The 23,192-nt window shown below is 44.4% G+C and overlaps 1 protein-coding gene across 1 annotated transcript; it reads left to right on the top strand.

The window, feature by feature from the left end:
* The first annotated feature begins 1,723 nt into the window (after window positions 1-1,723).
* PRSS23 (serine protease 23) lies at window positions 1,724-14,676 on the top strand. The gene is made up of 2 exons (XM_059068517.2): window positions 1,724-1,869; window positions 10,613-14,676. Exon 2 carries the CDS (start codon window positions 10,626-10,628, stop codon window positions 11,763-11,765), a length of 1,140 nt encoding a protein of 379 aa, XP_058924500.1. The 5' UTR covers window positions 1,724-1,869; window positions 10,613-10,625; the 3' UTR covers window positions 11,766-14,676.
* Window positions 14,677-23,192: the final 8,516 nt, after the last annotated feature.

Below are 23,192 nucleotides of genomic sequence, written 5' to 3'. Positions count from 1 at the left end.
CTTTGCATGTAATAGGTGCTTTGGGAAGTCTCTCCCTTCTTCTTCTAATTCCACCCCTGGCTTCTCTATTAAGTTAGGTATTTGACTTTTAATAGTGTTTCTCCAAATGGAAGCTGGAGAGCCACATTTTTTTTTCATAGTTATGATTAAAAAATGAATATAAACACATTCTGGATCATTGGGATAACCATCTGATACCAAGTACTGCCTTGTGATCTCACTGCCTGTGTGAGTTATGCCTTGCCACCAACACTTACCACTTTACTCTTATGCTAACAAGAAAGGAATAGCACAAAGTTAATCTCTAATGATGTATCAGAGTCAAATGAAAGCCAATAACATAGGGTGTGAGCAGAGGAGGTGTGGTACCTGGAAGGGAGGAAAGAGGTGAGAAAATTGAGTCAATACAGGGCACTTCCCACACCATAAGAGTCGTAGAGGTTCAGCCACGCAGAGCTCAAATGTACTCACACCTGGGCAGTCAGTACCACATGTTGCTAGTAGTAGTTGAGTAAACATTAGTAATTTAAATTTTACAGTTCTGGGAGGAGAGTTTTATATTTAACTTATAAATTTGTTTTGGTTTTATTCCAGAGTTGTTCAAAAGCTATAACACAAGTTTATATCTCGTTTTATGTTTATAGTAATGCAACGTTTTAAAAGAAAATAATTTAAGCCAGGAGTGAGCTGGTTTAAGAAAATTTTGCCCTTAAAATAGTGCCCTCGTATTTGAGAATCACCACACAGTGACACGTGTTGGGGCTTTCCTATTTAAAATCGGTGGCAAACACAAGCACCTTGGTCTGTCATTAACACGTTGGTGTGAAACAGCCTGTTAGGTCCTCTCTTTTCGAGAGCAGACTGGTGAGAGACTGGCAGGCTAAAGGGCTTCACAGAAAAAAAAGGCGGCCTCAGTGCATTGGGGTAAGTCATTAAGCCCCGAAATACCTCCTCCCCTGCCTTACCTGTCAAAGAGGGGTAATCTGTACCTTCTTTGCCCGTTCTGTGGGCCCCTTGCCCACTGGGTGAGGAGGTGGCTCCACCCGCTGGTACCCGGATAGAGAGCTGAGGCCGGTGGGCTCCCCATCCAGCCGGTTACTGGAAGCTGCCAAGCCCCTGCCCTGCTCCGGGCCCCAAGCACCGCACTGGGCGCTGCTGCAGGGGATGCAAAGCATTGGCGGTCCAGCCACGGGATAGCGGGTTTCCGCCCCTTGGAGGCCCCCGAGAGACTGGGTGAAGCGGGAAGGAACTCGGGCATCACCTCAAAACTTTGAAAACTCTCAAAGCGCATGTGGGGTGGGAAGCGCACAGGCTTCTCTCCAACTCTTCAAACTTGCGGAGGGGCTTTTCGCGCACCAGGTGTGGCCCGCGGCCCCAGATCTCGGCTGTCGACTTTAGGGGCCCCTGGTCCTTGCGAGCAGGCGGCGGACCGCAGGCAGCGAAGGCCCCAGGCTCGCTCAGGAAGGGTTGCGCGGGTCCCCGGGCAGGGCGGGCCCTTCCCCGACAGGCGGAGCAGGCTGGCACGGAGAGACCGGGACAGGAGAGCGGCGCCGGGGCCACCTGCGCGGGGCCGCAAGGCCGCGGGTCCTTCCGGCTGCGCGCCCGGCTCGGACCGGCTGCGGGCGGCGAGGGGCGGGGGCGCGGGGGGGCGGGGGGCGGCCGCGCGGCTTCCCCGAGGCCGGAGGCGGGGCGGGCGGGCTCCGGAGGCGCGGGGGGCGGACCCGGCAGCCGCCGGCACTGTTTGCTCGCTCGCCCGCTCGCACTCAGTCGCGCCGACGAGCCGGCATGGAAGCTGCGTGCGCCCTCGCGGCCCCCACACCTGTCTGAGCGGCGCGGAGAGCCGGGGCCCTGGCCGGCGACCCGGCGCGGGTGAGTGAGGGCGCCGTCGCGGCGGGGGCCGTGGAACAAAGGGCCGGTGGGCGCGAGGCGGGGGGACCGCGGGCTGTGTGGCTGGGGGGAACGGCACCGGAGACCTCGCCTCGGCTACCCTCGGGGCTCGAGGGGTGCGACCGGCGGCCTGGGGGAGCTCCACGGAGACTCAGGAGCTGCAGGGCATTTGCATTCATGCAGTGTCACCCGTGGATCGGGTGGGGAAGGAAAGTTGTGCAACTACCATCTCGGATGCTGGGTGGGAGTAAAGAAAGAGCCCGCTCAGGGCACGCTGTCCTCCGGCTGGAAGATGACAACACCGGCGCCTCCTACGTGCGCACACAGACACACACACGCACACCCTCACTTTTTCCCTTGAGTTTTGCACATACGTATTCCAACAAGATCTGAACATTAATTTTTAAACCCTGGGCATGTGATTGTGAACAAACCTTAGCAAGCAAGGAGTCTGCAGCAAAGAGGCTCTTTTCTCTGGTGCCTTGATTGATAACCATGTGCATCCTTAGAAACTACTGTCCGTGAACTATCAACGGTTGCTGGAAGCAAATATTTCTTCCTGAACCTGTGGACATTCATCACTAGTTAACGTTTCAAAACACAGTTTGAAAAAAGTTTCAAAAGTGTTTTAAAAGAGGAGGGAGAAAAATTATTTAGATGAAGGAAAACTACCACTCCCCTCCGGAATACAAATTAGGTTTGCTTTCGAGCATCTCATGAGAAAGCGGCTGATAAAAAGCCTGTTTGTTTGATTCCCTTTTGGGTGACATCCATGAGACTTCAGAAACAGCCCCTGGCTGATGGAAAGCTCCTGGTTGTTCAGGATCGGTGTTGGATTAGGGTTGCCTTCTCTTAGCTTCTGAAACTGAACTTGAGGGGTCCCTGTACCCTCCTTAGGAGCAGGTAGGCCAATGCCAGAATCGTTTTGACGAGGCCCTGTGGTAAGGAGTTGAATTTACGGTTTGAAGTCAGCTGTGGCCAAAAGCTGAATTCCAAATTAATATCAGGCTATTTATTGCACTTGTTTCAGAATCATACCTGTGCATAAGAGCATTTAAAATAGACCTTATAACTGCATCTCTTTAGAAGTCTGTCAGACAGGAGTGGATTGGAGGTGGAGTGGGGAAAAGGAACTTAGGAACTGCCACGAAAGCCACTGTATATACTTGTGAAAGTGTTTGTGATCATATGTATACCGTCTGCATTTGAATAGATTGTTTCACTTGTATTTTTGCCACTTAAAGCCAAGAGATAACTTGTCATCCTTTCCATTGCCTGAACTGGAAAGGAAGCATTTTTCCAAGGTAACTAATATGGATTTCATTTTTGTAACAGTGACAACTTATTCAGGTAGATGGTGAATGTGGGTGCATTTTTCTGTCTGTAGTATAAGTGCCAAAGTGCCCATTAGTGGGTCTGAGAACACTTCTGGCCCCTGTCTGCAGTGTTTAAGAGTCTCAGGTTCTCCTGCACATCTTTTCTCATAGATCCCTTAGGATTTAATCCACCAGCTATTATTCATGCCTAACTCCCCTCCCCCGCCCCCAGCTCCAGGGAATTCGTTTCTCATGGTCTCACCATTGATAGTTTTATACTCTGCTCTTGTTCTGCTGCCAGGTTTGTCCCAGGCTCACTAGGGTAGTTCATTTTGCCTAAAATCTGATAGAGAAGAAGTTAAACTTCGTTTGACCACACGATTATGTTTAGGGTAGCTGGGCTTGTAAATACCCTGCATTTCTTTCCTGTACAAGACTGTAATTCTTAAACCATTATGTGATTAGGTTTGTTTCCCTTTAACAGGTTCTGTGCCTCAGGAAAATGAGAGCATGCCTGGCTGCAGAATATTCCCAGAGCTTTGTTCATTTTTAGCTATTTGCTTTAGGAATTAGCATGGTTTCACTGTTCAGTATCCCTGGCCAGAGAGTCCATGGAAAAACCCTTTGCCATCCTTACGAATGGTGTCCAAAACTTTTATCCTCACAAACTTTCCTGCTGCTTCTTTCTGTCATTACTGTTTATAGTGGTCACAGGAATTCAGACGTTGTACAACAAAGAACTTATATCCTGAGGATTAGATTTTCCCTTCCAGCCCTTCTTTGCTATAGGAGTTAAACCATTATCCCAAACACTTGCCCTCTTGAGGAGACCTGTGTTGTTGCAGTTTTCAAGGTGTAGAACTGGCAGAGAGCCATCTCAGTGCCACGGTCTCCAAGCAGTGATTGTTGTCTGCAGATCTGATAATGTGCAGTGTCCCTTCACCATAAGGTTATTAGTGGGCTTATGAAGTGGCAGCATCTTCATATGGTATAAATATTTTCAGACAGTGGACAGAGGGACAGCGGCTCATGTTGAGTGATGGAACATGGCAAGTGTAACCCTCTTGTGAGATATACAGAGCTGGAAAAGGAATACTGTTTCCATATTACTAAGCATGGCGATAAAACATTTGCTTACCTTCATTTTCCATTCTTTGTCATTTAGGGGAAGTGATGCATGAAAATACTTAGTTGGGAACTTTAAAAGATAATTATGTATCTAAGGACTCCTTATCCAGTAAAGGCTTATTCCTAGAAATGAAATGTTGTAGACCTGAATTTTTTTGTCCAGATTTTTTAAAATTAATTTATTTATTTTTTAACTTTTTATTTGCTATTGGAGTATAGTCGATTAACAATGTTGTGATCGTTTCAGGTGTACAGCAAAGTGATTCAGTTATACATATGCACGTATCCATTCTTTTTCAAATTCTTTTCCCTTTTAGGTTGTTACATAATATTGAGTAGACTTCCCTGTGCTATACAGTAGGTCCTTGTTGGTTAATAATAAGGATAAGATTTGGAAATGTTCATTCCTTTTTTAAGGTGTGAGTTTTCCAGACAGTTCTATAAGGATAAAATGATTCATTTCAAGGCAGGAGAGAATTTACAATTATGTGACCCATTAGTTACCTTTCCAGTAGTGAGATTATGACTGTTTTCATCCTGAGTGTTTATGTTTAAATAAACTTAAATGGGCATAGCTAAGGCTTACCAAGAGTTTATAAAAATGGAAACAATAATTGTCTCCTGGGGAATTATTCTAGTATCAGGTGAATTGGGAAATTAATGCAAAGCCACCAACCTAATTTTAAAGTGTTTTATTAATGGGGAAGGGGTCAGGGCAAGGTGTGAATGCCTTAGGAAAGGCCCTGAGTTGGAGTAGGGTGTGTCCCCCGTCCTCCTCTCTGCCTCAAGACTTTCCTAAGAGCTTTCTCACCTTGCCATCCTCCACTCCATTCTTGAAAGCTGCCCTCTGCTGGAGGCCTTTGTTTCCTTTGCAAACAGATAAGGGAAACCTTGCCATCCAGACAGGCAAGAGATGAGCATGATAAATTTTCCTTTTCCTTTCCCCTTGTACCTCCGCCTTCCACAGTTCTTTGAGTAAAAGCTCCTGAGCAGTAAATGACAGTGCAGACGCTGTCTATAAACAACATAATGCCTGACCTGAACTTTTGTGACCCTGGAATATTATAAAATGAGAGAATCTTGGACCTGGAAAGACCAGAGCTAGAAGACGAGAGATCATTGTTCATAACAATTACTAAATCACCCTGAACACACATTTGGTAAAGGAGTGAGTAACTTATGAAGCTTGTAACTTTAATACAGTTGTCAGTTTAAACCCAGGTGGGGACCTGAGAACATACAACTTTCTCTTCCAATTTCTGATCAGGTATTTAAAAACCAAATCAATTTGGAATAATTTGACCTGCATTAATTTCTAAACCTGAATTGAAGTTGTTTTTTTAAATACAGTTTTGTAGCTTTCAGAGTTGCATAGAAACTTTATTTATTTATTTTAAATTTATTTATCTTATTTATTTATTTTTGGCGGTGTTAGGTCTTTGCTGCTATGCGTGGGCTTTCTCTAGTTGTGGCGAGCGGGGGCTACTCTTCTTTGAGGTGCGCAGGCTTCTCATTGTGGTGGCTTCTCTTGTTGTGGATCATGGACTGTAGAGCGCGGACTTCAGTAGTTGTGGTGCACGGGCTTAGCTACTCCACGGCATGTGGGATCTTCCTGGACCATGGATCGAACCCATGCCCCCTGCACTGACAGGCGGATTCTTAACCACTGCACCACCAGGGAAGCCCTAGAAACTTTAATGAAGATATAAAATGTTCTCAGAATAAGGTCTTACCACACAAAGTAATGAATAGAGTTGAAATAATATAGGGAACTTGTAAGCTATGCTTCAAACTAAGAGAATTAGTGTTTTCGAGGTATCTGAAAAGTTTATTTTTAAGGGATTAGACCTTTACCCTGCCCTGTTGGTTTAGCAGTTTTACTTATAGATGGCTGACTTCTCCTAAACTGGCTGACTGTGCAGAATTTCAGTTGTGAAGGCTCTGGATTAGATTAGATGCTGTTCATCTAGATTCTTAATATTCTAGCCATAGTCAGCAGTAGGCTCTTTAGTGCCCTCTAACAGCATCCTGTGATCTGTAAGTGGTCCGGGAGGCCCTCCCTTGGCAGAGTCAGCCCTCATTTTGCTGAAGAACAAATTTGATTCTGTGTGTTGAGAGGCTGGAGTGAAGCTGTGGCCAGTGAGAGCCAACACGCATACCCCAGAACAGACTTGTTCCTGTGTCTCCACACCCACCAACTGGTTTCTAAAAACAGTGTTTAGGGCTTCCCTGGTGGCGCAGTGGTTGAGAATCCGCCTGCCGATGTAGGGGACACGGGTTCATGCCCCGGTCCGGGAAGATCCCACATGCCGTGGAGCGGCTGGGCTCGTGAGCCATGGCCGCTGAGCCTGCGCGTCTGGAGCCTGTGCTCTGCAATGGGAGAGGCCACAACAGTGAGAGGCCCGCCTAGCACAAAAACAAAACAAAAAACAAAAAACAAAACAAAACCAAAAAACAGTGTTTACTTTTTGAAAGGCAAACATTTTTCAGAAAGTTATGCCATGGTGACACATGTGAAATGAGGCATGCTTCAAGACCTTGGAAAGTATTTTTTAAAGAGGGCTTTACTATACAGGGAAAGCACTTGGAAAGGTGAAATTAGAATCAGTTTTGCCTGAGAGGGGGTTAATTGATTAAGACAAGGTTCCTAGATGGATGGTTTTGGGGTTTTTTTTTTTTGCAATTTTAGTACATTAACAATGTTATTTATTTATTTATTTATTTTTGGCTGCGTTGGGTCTTCGTTGGAACTTCATCAGGGAAGTCCCTACTTCAGCTTATCTTAAGAAAGAACACACAGAAACCAGAGGTCCAAGCTGCCAAGTATTCCTGTTTTCAAAATGTTATTCTTGGGAGAGAGGGAGGAGGAGATGAGATAGTATGATCTTATATATTATCATAAGTTGTAGATATTTTCAAGGGGCAGGAAGAACATGACAGTTAAAATATGCTCGTATTATTAACTAGAACATGCCTTTTGAAATCCTAAATCTGAACTATGTATGTTAATTGGATCCCAGGAGTACAGAATGCAAATTATTTACTGCAGTAAAAAATTTGCACTCTGTAGGACTGTGCCAATGGCACGTGTCTTTAGCTTTATCCATTCATCCCACCGTTGACATTGTCTATTGGCTGCGGTGTCAGGGAAGAGAATGGTAGGAACGAGTCTGAAACTAGTTCAAATACACTTTTAAAAATCCATCTAGGGGGCTTCCCGGGTGGCGCAGTGGTTAAGAATCTGCCTGCCAATGCAGGGGATGCGGGTTCAAGCCCTGGTCCGGGAAGATCCAACATACCGCAGAGCAGCTAAGCCCGTGCGCCACAGCTACTGAGCCTGCGCCCTAGAGCCCGCGTGCCACAAGCACTGAGCGCACGTGCCTAGAGCCCGCGCTCCGCAACAAGAGAAGCCACGGCAATGAGAAGCCTGCGCACCGTAAGGAAGCGTCGCCCCCCGATCGCCGCAACTAGAGAAAGCCCGTGGGCAACAACGAAGACCCAACGCAGCCAGAAATAAATAAATAAATACATTTATAAGGAAAAAAAGATAAGCTGAAGTAAACTTGTCTTATCACATCTGTTGCTCGGTGTTAACAGGCATTAATGTTATCCATGTTATAGTCAAAGTGAGGAGGGGGTGGTATGTAGGGGTCCAAAATGAAGCCCTGTGGGAAATACATGATTCCTCCTAGTACATATCACACTTGGCAGGGATTCTGGTGTGGGGGGCATTTCATCACCTACACAGCAACTTATACAGAGCAAAGGCTGTCCAAGCCCTAGGTATGTCCAAGGGCTGGGTCCTCAGCCAGGAGATGGGAATAATCAGAGAGAACCATCCCCTGAAGTCTCCTGAAGTGTTGTCCTTACCACACCTAACCCACCCCCAAAGTCCCCCTTAGGGAAGAGGGCTCTGCCTGCATTAGCATGCCCTCCCTCATCCATTTAGAACCTTTAGTCCTGGCAATACCCTCAACCAGCACACACAAACACTTGTGTGCACATACACACGCCCCCCCATGATTTCAAGGACTTAGAGAAACAATTAGATATATTTCCTCCATGCCAAAGGGCCCAGGGACCCTTCCTATTTGGAAAAATGGAGAGAAACAATTTCAAGGAATCAGGAAGTCCCAAGGAATTGGCTTTCCCAGGACTTCATTTCTTTCTTTTCCAGCCACGCACTTGATGGAAGTAGAATCAGAAAGAGTCAAGCAAAACAGATCCCAGAGGCAGGTGGGGCAAGCACATACTGGAAAACATAGTGTGTGCATATTGGGAGTATGGCTTGGCATGCTCAGCTGGACTAGATCAGATCAATGGGATTTTCCAGTTTTATGTAAAAGAAAGCAAAAGGCACCCAAACGTTGCTAGCAGGTCTGTATTCTCAAAGAGGAAGCATGAGAATAGTGAAACAGTTTCTTCCTGACTCCCACTCCCACTATGTCCCACTAGCTTCTTAAGACCTAACCCCTCCTTGTCCTTGTTTTGGGGTCCTTGACTGTGAATGAATTAACCTACCTGCTAGTCTGCTTCTCTTGAACAGAAGATTCGGAGCCAGTCTGAGCCAACTGATGCTTCAATATTTATAAGAGTACTTCTAATCATCTTTGTTGTTGTTGTTTCTCTTGTGGGATGATTGTTCTGGGTCTTTAAACATACCTTTCAGGATAAAATCCAAACTCCTTCATCTAGTATACACAGCCCTGCATAATACGGCTCTTGTCTGCTGCTTCCACCATGTCCTCTGTTCCACCCTTGCTGAGCTTAGTGTGTTACTGAAGTGACTTGTACTGTTGCCTGTCTCCTTGCCCTTGCATAGACTGTTTTTCCCTCTTTCTAGGTGTCCCCTTCACTCTGTCTTAGCTAATATCTGTTCAGCTTTAACACCCATCTCAAGCATCACCTCCCCCGGGATGCCTCCCCTGTTCTTCTTCTCCCCACAACTGGATTCCACGCCCTTTCTCTGATCTACCACATCATCCATGTGCATCTCTGTCATTAGCACTCAGCGTGCATCATTCAAAATATTTTTTCACAGATGTAGAGAACAAACGAATGGATACCAAGGGGGAGGGGGTGTGGGAAGAATTGGGAGATTGGGATTGACATATATACACTATTGATACTATGTATAAAATAGATAACTAATTAGAACCTACTGTATAGCACAGGAAACTCTACTCAATGCTCTGTAGTGACCTAAATAGGAAAGAAATCCAAAAAAGAGGGGATATATGTATATGTATAACTGATTCACTTTGCTGTACGGTAGAAACTAACACAACATTGTAAAGCAACTATACCCCAATTAAAAAGTATATATTTTTTGAGCCACACTAATAATTCATTCATTCACTCTTCATAAATACAAACTATCCATTCAATATACCTTTGTTGAGTTGCTAGCATAGGCCCAAGTTCAAGGCATTTAGACTAGCTGGGAACACAGATGCACAGACCTGAAAAAGTAACCAATAGTTACTTGAAATAGGAATAGAAATAGTCACAGTGTGATACTTGACGCAATATTAGAGCTTTAGATCTTTGACAAAGACCCTGGTAGTATACAACAAAATCCAAAGGATGAAGGAATATTTGGTTTGTCAGAGACCTGGTTACTCTGAAACTAAACTTATAATAGTTAAGGTTTTTCTAAATTCAAAGCAAAGCAAATAAAACACAAAAAGTCTCATTCCCTCTTCTCAATCACTCACCATTTAAAAGCAGAGTCCCAGTAAGTGTGACACTGTGGACCCGTCCCTTCTTGATGCCTTAGTCATTCAATAAACTGTGTAATTTAAATTTACCCTTGAGATGAGCAAGTTACTCTGAACATTTTCGAAGTACATCCTATAATGAGATTGAGAGAAAAGAAGGAAAGAAAGGCAGGAGGACCAGGAAGGTAGGAGAGGTTGAAAGTATAGAATCAAGCACAAAGAAGGCTCAAAATTATATGGATATCAGGGCTGGTCAAGCAATTCATCTGTGAATTAATGACTCCATGCACCTGCCCTGCAGCAGGCCATCCTTAGGGGTATCTTAAACATCAAGGGGAATGAATACCCAATTTCATTTTGGGCACCCAGCCACAGGAACAAACAAGGTCAAGCCCTTGCAGTTGTGAGTGAGACCATTACCTAGGGATTCCTCTCCACACTCCGATTAATGAGCAGGGTTCACAGTCTTAACACAATGACAGGCATGCCCCCGGGCTGCCTCCCCAGCGAAGAAGCGCTCAGCCCCTTGCCCTCCTGACCTGCTTGTCTTTGTTCCTGCAGGGTGGTGCTCAGCATGGCAGGGACCCCAGGGCTTCTCCGCCTCCTCCTCCTCCCCCTCCTCGTCCTCCTCTGTGCTGTTGGGCAGGTGAGCCCCTACGGCGCCCACTGGAAACCCACCTGGCCTGCCTACCGCCTCCCCGTGGTCTTACCCCAGTCCACCTTAAACTTGGCCAAGCCACACTTTGGGGCCAAAGCCAAATTGGAAGTGTCCTCCTCGTGTGGCCCCCAGTGTCATAAGGGAACTCCACTGCCCACTTATGAAGAGGCCAAGCAGTACCTGTCCTATGAAACCCTCTATGCCAACGGCAGCCGCACCGAGACACAGGTGGGCATCTATGTCCTCAGAAGTGAGGGTGAGTCTTCGGGAAAGTCTCGAAGGAAGCGGCAGATATATGGCTACGACAGCAGATTCAGCATTTTTGGGAAGGACTTCCTGCTCAACTACCCATTCTCAACATCGGTGAAGTTATCAACAGGCTGCACCGGCACCCTGGTGGCGGAGAAGCACGTCCTCACGGCTGCCCACTGCATACACGATGGGAAAACCTACGTGAAAGGAACGCAGAAACTTCGAGTGGGCTTCCTGAAGCCCAAGTTTAAAGATGGTGGTCGAGGGGCCAACGACTCGAGCTCAGCCGTGCCCGAGAAGATGAAATTTCAGTGGATCCGGGTGAAGCGCACCCATGTGCCCAAGGGTTGGATCAAGGGCAATGCCAATGACATCGGCATGGATTATGACTATGCCCTCCTGGAACTCAAAAAACCCCACAAAAGAAAGTTCATGAAGATTGGGGTAAGCCCTCCCGCCAAGCAGCTGCCAGGGGGCAGAATCCACTTCTCCGGTTATGACAATGACCGACCGGGCAACTTGGTATACCGCTTCTGTGATGTCAAAGATGAGACCTATGACCTGCTGTACCAGCAGTGTGACGCCCAGCCTGGGGCCAGCGGGTCCGGGGTCTACGTGAGGATGTGGAAGAGACAGCAGCAAAAGTGGGAGCGAAAAATTATTGGCATCTTTTCCGGGCACCAGTGGGTAGACATGAACGGTTCTCCACAAGATTTCAACGTGGCTGTTAGAATCACCCCTCTCAAATATGCCCAGATTTGCTATTGGATTAAAGGAAACTACCTGGATTGTAGGGAGGGGTGACACGGTGTTCCCTTCTGGCCGCTCTTAATGGTCTTCTATTTTAGGAGAGGCCAAATGTTGTCATTGGTGTGTGTGTGTGTGTGTGTGTGTGTGTGTGTGTGTGTGTGTGAGAAATGTGTTATAATATCTTTTACCTAATTTTTTTAAATTGCAAGATGACTGGCTGTATTATTTGAAAACTGGTTTGTGTATCATATATCATTAAAGCAGTTTGAAGGCATACTTTTGCGTAGAAATAAAAAACATACTGATGTTTGGGTCAATAGGGAAGATTTAGTGATTAAGTTAATCTTTCACCTTTTGAGAACTTTGATTTTTATTTCATCTGAACTTGTTTCCAAAGCTTATATTAAATACGTGGCATATGGGAGACATAAATTCTTATGTGTGTGTATTTTCTCCTGAGGTTCAACTTGCTTTGTTTTGTTTCTTTTAGTGCCTAATCATTAATGTTTCCAGGTGGCAGTGTTCCTCACCACATACAACTCTTAGGAACTTTCACAATACTTTTTAGACAGGCAGTTATAATATTTTGGATTTGGGGGCATTTGCACAGAAGTCCTGGATCAGTAAAATAATTTATTGATTATACTGGTACACATCACATATTAAACTGTATCCTGCAGTAAGTATCCCAAGCATCTTTCAGTTTTGAAATAGTTTCTCTTCTGAGGACTGTTGCTGTACTTTCTGGGAAGCCTTTGCATGTGGCTCTGCCAGCTTTGTAGTCACACCAGAGTAAGCAAGATTGTTTATGCCAATCCTTCCATTTAACAGGATTTCACTCACATTTCTTGAACGAGCTGTTTTCCAGAAGACAATAATCAGGGCCTAATTAGAACAGGCTGTATTGCTTCCCAGCTAACAGTTGTGGTCACACTAAAAACAATCATTGTATTTTACCCCTGGAGTGTAGCACATCTCATGTTTTATCATTTGGATGGAGTAATTTAAAATGAATTAAATTCCAGAGCACAATGGACACATTGCTTGGCAGATGTCACAACAGAATAACCACTTGTTTGGAGCCTGGCACAGTCATCCAGCCTAATCAACATTATTCTGCATAGTTTTCAGTGTGCTTTCAGGGAGCCGTGAACTTGTGCAATTTGGAAACTTTTCTCTCTTACTTATTTTATAGTAAAAATATTTGGAAAATGCTTTAAGAAAAACCAATATGGCTTTTTTTTTTTTTACTAGCTTTAAAAGGGCCTCTTTTACTAGAATTCCCCAGGCTACAGACACCCATAATCAAGTACAAGAGTAAAAAATGAAAATTGGGAATGCAAAATGGATCAGAATCACTTCAATAAATGCCTTTATGAATGTTTTATCGATATGATCATCACAGTATATAAGGAAAAGATTTGGACTCATTTTATGTTTTCATTCTTTGCCTCTCAGCCCGAGCACTTCTTTCTAAATGTATCAGTAGAGGAAAAAAAAGCAAATGAATTACACGGCAGATATGTGGTGTGCATGCACCCCTGACGTTTCCAGCCTTCACTGTGACTATTTATTTGTGAGGACATTGAAATACAGTACTGATGCTTAAACCTTCTCCGGGTGACTTTTGGCTAATGTTGCTCGAGCTTTTCAGAAGAATAATCCTGATAAAGCACTCAAGAAACTACAACCATAGTGTGTTCCTCAAATCACATAAGAAATACTGTGCATAGCAGAGATGCAAGGCCATCGGGAACCTTCGGATTTCCACTACAATATGCTTTGGAATCTAACAGGAATCTAGCCTGAGGAAGAAGAGAGGTCTCCATCTCTATGTCTGGTATTTGGGGGTTTTGTTTGTTTTTGCTCTTGCTTGGTGCTAAAGGAAGTTTGCTAGACACCTAGACCAGAACTGATTTTTTTTTTTAAATATTGATAGATGCTCCTTTTATGAAGCACATTGATTTCTTGATTATGATTTTTTGCAGTGTTGAAACTCAACAAGGGTGTGCAAATGGCACAAAGTCAAAATAATACAATATTTAGTTCACAAGTAGATGTAATTTACTAAGAATATTACCCACAGTCTATATACAGCATAATTCATAGAATTGTAAAAGAAGACTATATGATAGTTCAACGTGTCCACCTTTTCAGTGGTAATAGAAGCATCGTATTGAAATATCATGGAAGTTGAAATAAGGAAAAGGCTCTTGCAATATTATTAATATAATTAGTGCTTTACATATATTAGTTGTACATTGAAGGATATACTCACTAGTAAGGCTAGTAGAACAATGTTTCCCAAAGTGTGTGCCTTAAATGCTTATCCTTCCAGATTTTCTACCAAAAATGAAAATGGCACCATCATCAAGGAGGAGGGGGTTGCCTCACAATATTCCCTCTCTTTATTGGGGATTCACTTGCATGTTTGCACATTAAAAGGTCTAAGAAGTCCTGTAATAAAAAGACATGTTTTAAAATCTGCATTTCAATAAGCACCTTTGATCACGGAAACCTTGTTTTCTCATATAATACCTACGAGTGATTTAGTGTTCTAATGAATACATTTTGGGGATTGCTGTAACAGCCTTTTGGTCTAGGTGGCACTGCAGAAAGTATGAGTCCCGAGTGGTGTCAGGTACCGGTCACCAGAACCCCGTATCCAGATTTGGAAATGTTCAGAAGGTGAAACAGGAGACAATAAACTTGAAACATCATTTGTTGTTGAGAATCAGAAGGTCGTGGCAGAACTGGGGACACGTATTTTCCGTAGACGATACAAAATTTTGAATTTCAGAAAGGAGCTAGTCCAAAAAAAGCGAGGGGAGGGGAAATAGGGCTAAAAGAGATACAGAAATATGAACTGGCCAGTGGCAGAGTTGTACCTGTGTTCTCTCTTTTTTTTGGACCAGAAAGTGGATATGTTAAAAAACCTGTTAAGTAAAGCGGAACCCCAAGATCATGCTCTTCACTCTGTGTGACTCATTCTACCTGCTCAGGGCGGGGGGGAGCCCGCGATGACACCTGGGTCAATGTTTAATGATGTCTCTCTAACACCTCCGGGAGTCTTTAGTTTCGAACTTGTGAAGGATGACAAGCCTACCCTGGAATAGAGACTCCCGTCTTTCTGCCCTGTGCTAGCTGAAGGGTAAGTGGCAGTCATCCAGAGTGTCCGGAACAATTTGGACAGCAGTCCTCAGCATTTCCTCTCTCACGGCTGGTCAGAGCTCACGGCCAAGGAGGCTAGTGGCCAGTCCCTGCGCTAGCCTGGCTTTTCTTCCTGCTTTCTCTGAACTCTACTGCTCATGTCTGTCCTTTTTCTTAGTCCTTGTCATGAATCAGCTCAAGGGTGCCTTGAAGTTGCCTCCCTCAGCTGATTTTTATGAATATTTGGTAGAGTGGCCATTTAATTTATCAGACTTTTTTGAGACTGACTGAAAGGGAATTCTGTTAATAATGAGGCTAGGGGGCTTCCCTGGTGGCGCAGTGGTTGAGAGTCTGCCTACCGATGCAGGGGACACGGGTTCGTGCCCTGGTCCGGGAAGATCCCACGTGCCGCGGAGCGGCTGGGCCCGTGAGCCATGGCCGCTGAGCCTGCGCGTCCGGAGCCTCTGCTCCGCAACGGGAGAGGCCACAACAGTGAGAGGCCCGCGTACCGCAAAAATTTAAAAAAAAAAAAAAAAAAAAAAAATAATGAGGCTAGGGCAGCAGGTACACCACCGGTAGGAACTGGGAAATCCAGCATGTCTGGTCACCTAAACTGGTAAACGCTGCAAAGCACTGTATGGAATGAAGACCAACAGCCATCTTCGTGAACCTAGGAACAACAGCGGGGCCGCATGCCTTCTTTGCCTGGATCAGCATTCTGAGGGCCTCTGATAGGGGAAGGGCATTTTAAAATCCTTTCAGTGGAATGGGGTCTAGAGTCCCAAATGGTAAACACAAGCCATTTCTAGCAGATGAACAACCCATCTGTTTTTAGTCTTCTGTTTCCCCAGAGAAGGGAATAAACCAGCTTCCAGAACAAGAGTAAATAAGACTGAGAGCTAGGGCAACAGACTGGTGTTGAGGGGGACGACGGCCTCGGAGTTGGGCCGACTGATCCCATAGTTGCCTCCTTCCTTTTGGTGAATAAATCTCAATGCCCTTCCATTTAAAACTTAAAACCCTCCTCTCGGATTTAAAGAGCCTCTCTCTCTGGGCTCCTACTCCTCCAGTGGGCCGGGGTAGAATAGAAGAAGAGGAAAAGGGCAAACATCTGGGTCCACTCCTCAGTGGTTGCTGCTTCTTAGATGATACCAGCTCTTCCATCCTCCTTAGCTCTTACCTCTGGTGATGTAACCCTCTGCCTCCTACTGCCAGGACACTCTTACCTGGAAGACAGGCCTCTCAAGTGGTTAACCAGCAAAATATCCCAAGTCCAGCCATACTCTTCCAGGCTGGCATTACCCATGAGAAACTCAGAGGCTTCCTATACCCAACTGTGAGCTAGCTGCCCATTGAAGATCTGGGGAGAAAATATTATAGGTTGAGGGAGCTGGAGTGCATGGGCCCCTGGCAGGATCAAATTTGGTCCGTTCAGGAGGTGAAATGGGTGAAAAGGTTAAAAAGTATAAACTTCCACTCTAAAATAAATAAGTCACAGGGATGTTATGAAGAATATGGTGACTATAGTTAATAATACTATATTATATATTTGAAAGTTACCAAGAGTAGCTCTTAAAAATTTTTATCACAGGAAGAAATTTTTGTAACTATGTATGTGATGGATATTAACTAGACTTATTGTGATGGTCATTTCACAATATATAGAAATAGTCAATCATTATATTTTACATCTGAAACTAATATAATGTTATATGTCAATTTTATGTCAATTTTTTTTTAAAAAAAGAATGACACTTAGGTTTGGGGGCTGAGCATCCAGGTAGATTCCAGGTGCCATTTGCTGAGATGGAAAAGAGGATTAGGTTTGGGATCAAGAATTTTGGTCCTGTTATGTTTCAAATATCTAATGGATGGGCTTCCCTGGTGGCGCAGTGGTGGAGAATCAGCCTGCCGATGCAGAGGACACGGGTTTGAGTCCTGGTCTGGGAGGATCCCACATGCCGCGGAGCAACTGGGCCCGTGAGCCACAGCTACTGAGCCTGCGCGTCTGGAGCCTGTGCTCCACAACAAGAGAGGCCGCGATTGTGAGAGGCCCTTTCACGGCGATGAAGAGTGGCGCCCGCTCGCTGCAACTGGAGAAAGCCCTCGCACAGAAACGAAGACCCAACACAGCCATAAATAAATAAATAAATAAATAAATAAATAAATAAATAAATAAAATGAATATCTGCTTGTTTAAAAAAAAAACTAAAAAAATAAAAATATATATATATCTAATGGACGCCCAAGTGGCGATGTCAAATGAGCGCTTGAATTGTTAAGTAAGGATCTCTGATAGTGAAGCTCAGTAGAAAGATCTTGAATTGGCATGTAGATGGCACGTAAAGCCACAGAGTGAGAGAATATCACCTGGGGAGAGAAGGAGCCGAATGAGGCTTGAGAAGAGGGCCAAGGACGAGATCCTGGTCCACCATCATTTAGAGACTGGGCTCATAGAGGAAAAGGAGGAGGAAGAGGCAGCCAAGAGGCTGAGAAGAGGCAGCCAATGAGGTCAGAGGAAAATCAGGAAAGTGTGTCCTCCCAGAAGCCAAGAGAAAAGAGTTCAAAGCCAAGTGGGGGAGGGAGGAGGGCAAAGGGGCAGGACAAGAAGAGGTTGTATCCAGAAATGTCCTTCTGGCTGGTGGGCAAGGCAAGAGGTGGTAGGCAGGAGCCCAGTAAGGAGTCACCTGGTCCTCCAAGCAGAACCTCGCCTCGTGCAATTCTGTGCTCCCCACTGCATGAGCACAGGCTCTGCTTCCTCATTGCCTGTGATGACTGATTAACCGAATCCTCAGTGGAGCCCTCAGGAAGTGCAAGGATCCAAGGCCACATGCTCCCTGGGGGAGTCCAAGGGCAACAAAAACAGGGGCTCAGGGAGACCACAGCCATCCCCTTCTGCCCAGCCTGATGTTCTCTGAGGATAGAAAGCGCAGGGTGACTCTTTGGTGTGGTGTGTGTGTGTGTGTGTGTGTGTGTGTGTGTGTGTGTGTGTATCAAGTGTGTAAAAATACCAAGTGCTCTCTTAGTCTTGATTTATCACTGTCTCTCATCTTCAGACTTTAAAAGGACTAAGGCATGCTCTTTCATAAAGAGTTGAGGACAGTTCTGAGAAGGTCGAGTTCCAATCCAGTGAAGCAAGACTGAGGTGTTTGCATTGGAGAGAATGAGGAGAATCTCGGAAAATGAAATAAACAGAGCGCATGAGTGGAACTGAAGAGCAGCCTTGGGAACCGCAGCTCAGCCTTGCCATCAACTGAGCTGTCTTCTCAGGAAGGCCTCCCCTGACCGTCTTCTCTGAAAGGTCAACTCTCCGCAACCCCCGCCTCAGACAGGTCTGTCTTCCCTTCCCTGCTTTAATGTCTCTGCTTAGCACTAATCAATATCTCACATAGTCTATATTAATTTTTCTTGTTTGTCCCCCACTACTAGAATATAATTTTGTGAAGACAGGGATTTTTGTCTGTTGTATTCCCCACACTTAGACCAGTGGCTGGCACATGGGTTCTCAATACATAATGTTTTTTAAACGAATGATTGAAACAATCCTGGTGGCTTTATATAACCTGTAACACCATGACTCAGGATTACTTGGGCTTGGCTATTCCTTGTGTCCACATGTATTCCAAAATAAAAGTCTTCTATGTATTCTATCCTGTTCTAGGATAGAATACATTGCTGTTGTTATTTATGTGTCTGTCTCTAGACTCTGAGCCTTGTAAGAGCAGTGGCTGACTCTTATTCTTCCCTGTATCTTCCATTGTCTGGCCCACGGTCTAACATAAGAAATATATGGCGAGAAAATGAATGGATGTCTGTTATGGATGACTTGGCCTGTGGCCCAGAGCCTTCTTCATCTCCCACATCTCACATGTAATCAGGCAACCTGTCTTTTAGATGTGCTGTCCATCTCATTCTGTCCAACTCCTCCGCCACTGCCCTGATTCTGGCCCTTACCCTCTCTTCTTTAAACAGTCACAGCAGCCTCCAAACCATATCCTCCCAGCTCACTCACAGCTGCCCAAGGCATGTGCTAAAGCAAAGACCTGGTTAGGCCCCTCTCCTATGTGTCTTGTTGAATCGACTATGGCCACTAGAGGACAAAGTTTAGTTTCCTTAGCCGTGGATTTACCATCCATCCAATATGGTGGTCATGTTTATCCTCCATTGCTCCCCAGTCATACAACCTAGCCTCCAGCAAGTTGTACTGAATGCAACTGTGTTTTCAAGCCTCTCCCATTGCCCAAGCTCTCCTCCTCTGCCTAGGTCGCCCTTCCCCCATCTCTTCAATTATTCAGCCATTCAATTATTCGCTCAGCAAGAAGCCCTTCTTGGTGCCAGTCACTGCGCTGACACTGGAGTTGCAGAGACAGATGAGACACATCTCTGTGCTCAAGGTGTTCCTGTGGCTTGTCCTTTTAAGGTCACTGTAGTCCTGACTCTTGCTCTACTCCCCAGAGAGGTAAGGCTCAGTCACTACTCTGTCTACAAGAATATATCTTGGTGTCAGTGAAATGTAATTGCCACTTTGTAAATTGAACTAATTGAATGTTCCTCTCACATTTTAATAAATCTTTGAGTTAGATTGTCCTGCCTGGTTAGTTTTTTTAATACTGCTCTGCATCCAGTTTCCTGATGGAAAATGCCATGTTTGGTAAACCAGTATAACTCAGGCATGACTAATATCCTCCATGGATAAGCCTCGCTTGGACATAAGGACATTGTCCTTTAGCATTGACACATCTAATCACTCCAGGATGTTTGCTAGACCAGATTTAGAAGATCCCCCAGAAATGTCACCATTTTTTTTCTATCCTCATGGGGAAAATGTGTTTGTTGATTGACTCTAACATAATATCAGGAAGAATTCATTCCGTTCCCCCCCCTTTTTTTGATCAGCTTCTTTATGCCTCATTAAATTCTTCAAGTTGTTTAATGTCCCACATTCTCTTCATTTGCATTCAGCTGAGGACTTAAAATGGTAAAATGTTATGGAGAATCACACATAAAAAATAATTTGACTTGAAATCCAGTTATTTATAATACTGTGTGAAAGGATAAAACATAATTATGATTACACTTGAGTCTATACATCCAGACATTAACATTGTAATCAGATTTCTTTTCAGTCCATATTTTTTCAAATGGTTCATTTTTGTTGAAAATATAGCTCTTTGGAGTAAGAAAGAGCCTTTGATTTAATTTTTTTTAATGACCTTCTTACTGTGAGCTCTGTTTCCCTAGACATTTTCTTTTTAATTTATAGTGTATTGAATTATGTTTTTCTTGACTCTGGAGCTCCATAACCCTTTTACATAGTGTTTGTTTTAGATTCCATTTTAAAAACCTTTTCTTTTGAAATGTTATCAATCTGCCTAGAGAGTCAAGCTGGTGATTTGGCAAATTTTAAGCTCTTTAGATGGTTACAATTGAAAAGATAAACAACAAAGTAAGAAATCTTGTGATTGCAGATCAAACTTTTCTAAGTGGCTGGCCAGCATTTTTAAAACAAACTCTATACTTTTATTAAAGTGCCCTATATTTCTGGCTCACTGATTGTCACCATCAGTGTAGAGGTGAGACAAAGAGGCTTATCTGGTAGACCTGAACGTCAATTAGCGTTTCTTTTGTAGAGGGTATTCACCATTCAACTCTCCTGTTTGCCATTGGCTTGTTGACTTTTTATAGCCAGTGAAAACCCATCCAAGGATCTTACAATTTCCTCATGAATTTGCTCTTAGAAAGAATTTATATTGGATTGAGGCAAGTATTAGGGCATTCATTCATGAACTCAACAAGCATTTATTGAATACCTCCTATGTGTAGACACTTTTCTAAGTGTTTCACATAGATTAATTCATTTACTTCCCACTACAAACCTATGAAAGAGGCATTGATTTAATCTCCATTTCAGAGATGGGAAAATCCAGGCACAGAGAAGTTAACTTGACAAAAACACACATTTAAAATTGGGATTCATATCCTAGCAGTCTGCCTCCAGAGCTCATGCTCTTGTTCTACTTATAGCAAGGTGTCATGGAACTACTGGGAATGTAGCAACTTAGCATACCTCCCTGGTTGGGGGAGGGGGCTTCAGGGAATGCAGCACGGCGCAAAAGATGTTTGATCTTTGATGAAGCATCAATTTAGTCCCCATGAGTAACTGGTTTGCATATAGTGAGTTATCTGGAAAGAAGATGCACTAGAAAAAAGATAAGTGAACGTATCTGCAAAGCTGCATTACATACCTAAGAACGTGTAACATCAGTAAAAGTGTAATGCAAATCGTGCATGATTCCGTTCATTTTATATGAGAATGAAGTATTCTAAGTTTTTTACATGCTTGTCAAATTATATGTATATCTTTCATTAAAATCTATTTTAAATGGCCAACATTCAGAAGTTTCTGAAATGCCTCAGAGATTCAAGTTTTTAAGATACACTGTGATTCTAATTCTGTTGATTGTGATGATAACATGATTCTTTCCTTTTTTTTTATAGCATCTTTTTTTTTTTTTTTTTTTTTTTTTTTTTTTTTTTTTTTTTTTTTTTTTGCGGGCCTCTCACTGCTGTGGCCTCTCCCATTGCGGAGCACAGGCTCCGGACGCGCAGGCTCAGCGGCCATGGCTCACGGGCCCAGCCGCTCCGCGGCATGTGGGATCTTCCCGGACCGGGGCACGAACCCGTGTCCCCTGCATCGGCAGGCGGATTCTCAACCACTGCGCCACCAGGGAAGCCCCCTATAGCATCTTTATTGGAGTATAATTGCCTTACAATGGTGTGTTAGTTTCTGCTGTATAACAAAGTGAATCAGCTATGCATATACATATATCCCCGATAACATGATTTTGAACAACTCTTATTTAATAAATGTTTCTGACCATTTAGGAAGACCTTTCTCTCTAGCTCAAAAAAGAACCTCCCAAAATAAATGACAGTTTGAAATACAACCTTGGTCTGCAGATTCATACTAAACGATCTCAGATTTCTTCAAGCTTTGAAAAACATACTAAAAAAAAAAATCCTCTCTCCCCAAGTGAACTTTCCCTGGCCAACTGGGCTGTTTCCCCATTCTTCGGTCGCCCCCTAGTGGTTTATTCAACTTATGACTATTTCTCAGACACTAATAGGCTGCTTTGTGTATTTGTTTTTCATTTTGTCCTTTCCACACTTTTTTTGCTTTTGCCCAGAGAAACCTCCAAAGACAGAATCTTGAAATGAAAAGTGTACAATGTGAAAAGTGGCCCAAACACTCAGTGGTGATCAAGACACTATTGACGCTGATGGTGGTGAAATCCTTCCTTCAAGTTTGTACTCTTGCTTTTCCTCTTTGTACCATGTTTTTACTTGTCCACCCCTCACTCTCTTCTCTTTGCCAACATCCCAGTGGAGTGGTGCCAGGTAGCCTAAGGATATGACAATGATTTACAGGCAATGCTGTGCCTTGAAAATGCCAGTGAAGCCCGTTGAACGCTGCTGAGCGGGAGCCCCCTCCTCTCACCCACATAAACAAGCCGGCCCTAGGGGCCTCAGTCAGTCCCAGACTTCTTGGCTCCTGCTGGGCAACCGGGGCTGTGACTCGCTGGCTCAGCCACTTAAGTACCATCCAAATAGTATGAGAAGGGTGAGGCCCGGCCCGTGTCATGGACCTGACCCTCTGCAGAATGCTGGGTCCTGGCCAATTAGTCCAGAACCAGGAAACTCAGTGCACACACATCATTACTTCAAACAACCTTCGTTAATAAGCAAAAAGCCAATCATTGGTTTGATTCAATAAGTTAGAGTACCAATGAATGTTTTAAAGTAAAATGGTTTTTAAAGATATTGAAGAAAAAAACCACACTCCGGATTCATTTTAATGGAGCAAAGCTCGCTCACAAAGCTACATTGAGAATTCAGAGCAGGGGGCTTTGGGGAAGGGAGGGTGAAGCTAAAGAGGACCCTTGTCCAAGAGAAAAGAGGGGGAATTGAGAACAGTGGGCCGGGGTGGGCGGAATATTAGCTCTGCAACTATGAAGGAACCCACTCTCTTCCCTGGAGTGCTTAAGCCCACAAGACGCCCTGAGCAATGGCAAAGGACCATGTGTGGCTATCTGACCCTATTTAGAGGTGCTTGGATTATTTACTTCATTGTGATTTAATCTCACCTTTTTCTACCACATCTCCCCTCCCAACTCCTGCATTGAACTAGTGGCTGCTCAGGATGAGCAATGAACTGAGGCAGAGACTTGGGTGCCAGTCCTGCCAGGAAGCTGATCTGACTATATGTGGCTCCTCGACCTTGTTTGTGATCAAAGTACCACTCACCCAATAAACCCAGAACACAGCCTCTCT

Source organism: Kogia breviceps, chromosome 7, assembly GCF_026419965.1.
Source record: "Kogia breviceps isolate mKogBre1 chromosome 7, mKogBre1 haplotype 1, whole genome shotgun sequence".
Taxonomy (NCBI): Eukaryota; Metazoa; Chordata; class Mammalia; order Artiodactyla; family Physeteridae; genus Kogia; species Kogia breviceps.
The sequence above is the reverse complement of the archived record's forward strand: the minus strand, read 5'-3'. Positions and strand labels throughout refer to the sequence as shown.